This window comes from Antrostomus carolinensis, unplaced genomic scaffold (assembly GCF_000700745.2).
Source record: "Antrostomus carolinensis isolate BGI_N321 unplaced genomic scaffold, ASM70074v2 Scaffold32340, whole genome shotgun sequence".
Taxonomy (NCBI): Eukaryota; Metazoa; Chordata; class Aves; order Caprimulgiformes; family Caprimulgidae; genus Antrostomus; species Antrostomus carolinensis.
The window spans coordinates 1-5,139 of NW_010289630.1; the positions used below are offsets into that span (position 1 = coordinate 1).

Genomic DNA, 5,139 nt, shown 5'->3' on the forward strand with positions numbered 1-5,139 from the left:
CACCACAGCTGCGGCCAGTGCTGCCATTCAGGCACAAGCACCCAAGCTGCTCCCCATGGGCCACCAGCACAGACACAACCTGGCTGGAGGGGAGAGGTGTCCCATGGCCAAGAGCATCCCAGCCCTAGGCAGCACAGCTCTCCAGGACCACCGAGACACACATGGCCTCACGCAGGAGGCCACCACCGCAGCTGAGGGAGCCCTAAATGTTTTAGCAGGCAGAACACAGGCAGATCAGAGAACCAGCAGACCACACGCTCCACATACACCGCTGTGCCGCGTCAGAGCTCCGGGCTGTGGAAGCCAGGACGAGCCTTGCCCTGCCCCACAGCCACCCGCACACACTCACCTCCCAGTTCACACCATTTACTACTTCGTTCAGCTTGGCCAGCGGCCAGTTTCAGCGCAGGAAATAAGCACAAAATGCCTGAGAGAGGAAAAGCAGGAGGGGACGTGAGCCACAGCGCAGGACAATTCTCAGTGTAAACCTGCCCCGCTGTTCTGTGCTCCAGCAGAAGGAACAGCTGGTTTTGGAGCCACAGGCTGGTGGGAAAGGGCTGTGAGTGAGGGGTGAGCAGAGCAGCGGGTCCCTGATCACCCCCTTGGGCTCAGAACCGCCAGCTCTGGGGCTGGGCTCCCTCTGTACGCTGAGGCAGCAGGTGGGTTTCGTTCCTGGTTGGCTATGGAGAGCTCCAGCCACCACTGGACAAGTAGCAAACAAACACCACAGTCCCTGCAGGTTGGAATCGGGTTGGGATGGAGCAGGTGTCCTGCCTTTGCTCTGTAAAATAAACAAGAGCCCTTTAATGTTGTGAAATTTACAAGCACGAGGATCTGGGTCAGTGCACGGTGCTGAAATACGGGGAGGAGAGCGGTGGAAGGGGAAGGGAATCCCTGCAACCACCAGCTGGGAAATGCAGAAACCCTTGAGGCTCGTTATTGATCCGTACCTGCTGCTGTCCCTCCGCCGGTGGCCCGGTGAGCAGTGCCACCCAGAGGGCTCCTCCAGAAACAGCTCCCCTCACCCCACATCTCCCCGGACTCATCACCAGTTTTTGGTTTCCCTTCTGCTCAAATAAATCTCCTCTTTCTTTGCCAGCTCTGTTTCAGCTCTTCCAACCCACCCTCCTCCCTCCATCCATCCTGAGGACAACCGAGTCTCACCCCACAGCAGCTCCAGGTTAGGGGAAAAAGCTCTGATGACAACTCAGGGTATTTATTCACAACGCTGGAACATAAAAATAACATCTTTAATAGCTTTATAGTTGGCACAGATGGTATTAAAATCCACCACTTTTTATTAATAGACTATGAAACAACACAGGGCGCAGTGCCGAGGAGGGCAGCTCGGGCTGCATGTTGCTTCTGAGCCACGGAGCTGCGACAGGTCGGTGTTAAGAGTCGACTCTTTTCACTTACATTCAGCATTAATAGTCAGAGAGTAAAACCAGCAGTGAGATTGAACCACGTGCACACAGAGAAAAGCCTGGGAAGGATGTTTCTGCTGGCAACCTACGTGTCCTCCCTCCGAGCAGCACACAAAAGCCCCCAAAATGGAGTTGTACAGGTTACAAGAGAGACTTGCTGTTGGTCAAATAATAACACAGGAGCTTCTGCTCACATCTGAAAAACAGTGACTGCAGTAAAGAGCCCCATTTCCCTCTTCCAGGAGAGGTGAAGGCCAGATCAGTGCTCAAGATATTAACACATCGCCTAAGAGCTCTGTCAGTGGTGACAGGAATTTTTTTTCAGGAACCTAGAACACAGGGGAACAGAAACACTTGGCTTTCTGAAGGACTTTTCCTGAAGGGCCTCTAGCAAACCTCACTGCTGCCCTGCGAGACCAGCATTACGATCCTCATGCAGATGTAGACAGGACAGTGGAGGCACCAAACAGTGAAGTGACTTGGAAAGCAAGAGCAAGCTGATGGCAGACCAAGGAACTTGCAGAAAAGTCCCATCCTGACCTAAAAAAGAACTTACAGCTTCAAGAACTACTACACAGGATGAAAATAACTCCCAACAACGCTTCACAAGAGGGGAAGGGGATGGTTGAAAACATCCCAGAAGATGTGAACAAACAGGGAATCAACGGGAAAAGTTAGCAGAGTCAGCCTGAAAAGAACAAATATCAACTTCAGCGGAAAAGACACTCCCAGCACTTGTGATCTGGATCCAGAACGTGACGTCAGGAGCTCATGCTGGCAGCTGTGCTCCTGATCCATCCTCGTGTGCTCCCTCCTCATCCTCTGGTTGAACAGATGCTCTCTCCGGTGTCACAGCGCGTCTCTATCGCAGTTTCTACGTCAGCATCCCTCACTAGCGACCCCGCCCAAAGCTTCTACTTGGGGAAAACATTTAAAGGTCTCTGGTAAAATTATAACTTGTTTAATGAAGAATTTAAGTCTTCAGTGAGAACATAACCACTGACGCTGCTGCAGATACATCTCACTCATTAGCAACTCCATCCCAACAAATAACAGGTAGTTTGTTCAACCTAGTTATCCAGAAGTCACTGTTGCAGTGACTCTGAAGGAGCCACGATACCACAGTCACTTTCAAACACACATTTTCTTATCATTTGTTGGTTATAAAGATTTCCAGCTTCTATGGGTACTCTACAATCACAATAAGTGATGAGGCGTTTCTGACCTCTGTTCTGTAACGAGGAATTCCCTCTCAGGTGCTGACACGGAGGGAGGTAAGAATGCATAGTGAGGTGTCCCAACATCTGTCCTCTGGGGAGGCCACTTTTTTTCCCCTCCATCTAATGGCCGTGCACTGTCAAGGTCTCAGTTTTATCTTTAGTTTCAGCAGGGGCTTTGCCACCGACCGCTTTGTTGGAGTAATCTCGCTCTCCAAAAATAGTGCTTCCAATCCTGACGTTTGTGGATCCCACCTCTATCTACGAGGAGAGAGAAAGGAGGAGTTGAGAGCGGGGCTGCCACCCGCCCCTGCCAGCACAGTCTGTATCCAGCCTCAACACTCGCCACGGCACAGCAGGACGGTGTGTTTGGTTCCCCAGGGAAGGGGTGGCAGAAGGAAACCAGACTTACTGCGTGCTGGAAGTCTGTGGACATGCCCATGCTCAGCTCCACCTTCTCAATGGGGAGATTCAGCTTTTCACACACTTCCTGCCGCAAAGATATCAGCATCTAGAAGGGAGGAGGAGAGAAGGGAGCATCACACGCACCTGACAGTCGCGCCAGCTCAGTTTCAGGGTTTCACAGCTCATGATTTCTGCCTTCCTTTGAAGTCTCCTTCAGTGAAATCCCCACAGTTCCCACTAATGCTTGCTCTGCAGTGTAACAGCACCTGGAGATTTCCTGTTACTGACAACACAGGTGCTCACACATCTACAGGTCTTCTGAAGACACCCAGTTATCACCCCAGCCTGACAGGCAAGGAATGCAGACCCAGTTCCCCTGCCTGACGCAGCCCTGTGCACACAGCAAAGCAAGGCTGACTGAAAGCAGGGCCAGAGGATCCAGGACAGTAACTGCTGCACAAGCTGCTCCTGCCAACGGCCTGGCTACAACTTCAGAGAAACAAATCCACCTGCAGAAGTGAGCCCAGCACCTGCATCAACACTGACACTCAGAGCTCTGTACCGCTCCAAACAAGGTGCTTCCATCGACAAACTCCAGCCAGATGAACAGCCTGACTGTGCCCTGGGCTGGCTGGGACAGACAACAGACTGTGAAGGGAGCTCAGCCAACAGGTGACATCATCATCCTCGAGACAATCTCACCTGGAAGTCAGGATTGGGACCCTTACTAAGGTCATGCCCGATGCTGCCGATCGTCATCAGCCCCACAAATTCCAGGCTTGGACACTTGTTGATGACGTGCTCCACAGCAGCCGTGGTGTCCCCAGGAGGAAGGCCATGCTTACCTGGCATAAAAAGTAGGGAGATTTGTGCCAAGCTCTGCCAGAAATCTCCCCTCCCTGCAGCCAGGCACAAGCTAACAGGCGAGCAAGTTTCATCTGAGCTTAGAGAAACACTTTAAGAGCACAAACCAGCCCACCCCATTCAGGTTGTTTCTATCACGTCAGCAGGACAAACCTGCTTATCATCAGAAAAAGCCACTTACTGTCTTCTCCACTCGTGTTGACTTGCACCATGACCTTCAGCTTCTGAGAGGACCCTTTTTTCTGCCAGGAGCTGTTGACTCTGTCTGCCAGTTTCACAGAATCCACCGTTTCCAACATGAACAGGTTAGGGACAGCTGGGGAGAAAACACAGGCTGAGGGGAATTCTGCTGGTTCTTATTATTTCAACACTTTAAGACTATTGCCCACGAGGTCATAGCACATAAAATTAAATAGAGTTTACCAATCAACTTGTTGACATTATTTTTCTGCAGATGGCCAATAAAATGCCACTTAATCTCCGGACAAGAGGACAGAATCTGAAAGCAGAGAGGAACAATCAGGTTTGAATAACCATTCACCTTTTCCCACACAGTGCTTAAGTCTTAGTTTGCCCACAAACAAAATACCAGACACTCAATCTTCTTCTTTTGTTTACCCTTAAAGACACAGCTCAGGCAAGTGCTCGTGGTGTGCACTGAGATTGCTCCACAGCCTGGAGAGGAACAGGGCTGTGGCTGCCCAGCATTACAAGGTGAGTGGGGAAGGCAAAGCTCTTTTGAACTGAACAATCATAACATGATGTGTTTTCCCCAAATTGAGTGTGACTGTTTTTTTTTTTAAAGGAGGGCTGCTATCTCCTACAGCTGAAGGCACAAAGGTTAAGCACTGTCCAGACAAATACTTTATGACTAAAGTGCAGGTATTCACAGAATCCTCTGAAGCCAGCAAGGGGGAAGAGCTGAGAATAACCCTGGCATTTACCTGAGAAATGACTGAACAGCCTCCATCACCAATTCTCTAACAAAAACCAAGCCCATTGCTGAACAGCTCTCAGGACACAGTTATACAAGGAGAGAGAACACATGAGGAACTGTGCACTTACTCTGGAGTCCGATGCCTTTTCTAGCAACTCCTGAACCTGGGAGAAGCCAAGAAAACCTCTGGTTAAAACCCCAGCAGAGGTGTCCACACACCAGAACGGTCCCTCTGGGATGGGTGCTTCAGTGTGTGCCCGTGAACACCGGGCTCTGAGCAAACCCAGCT

General features: G+C 50.7%; 1 protein-coding gene across 1 annotated transcript; it reads right to left on the reverse strand.

Moving 5' to 3' along the window:
• Positions 1 to 2,380: 2,380 nt before the first annotated feature.
• PLPBP (pyridoxal phosphate binding protein) lies at positions 2,381 to 5,014 on the reverse strand (the record flags this gene model as incomplete). Its single annotated transcript, XM_010171052.2, has 6 exons — positions 2,381 to 2,905; positions 3,057 to 3,155; positions 3,752 to 3,894; positions 4,095 to 4,229; positions 4,337 to 4,412; positions 4,979 to 5,014. Coding segments are annotated over 6 exons (627 nt in total), but the record flags the coding sequence as incomplete, so codon positions are not given.
• Positions 5,015 to 5,139: the final 125 nt, after the last annotated feature.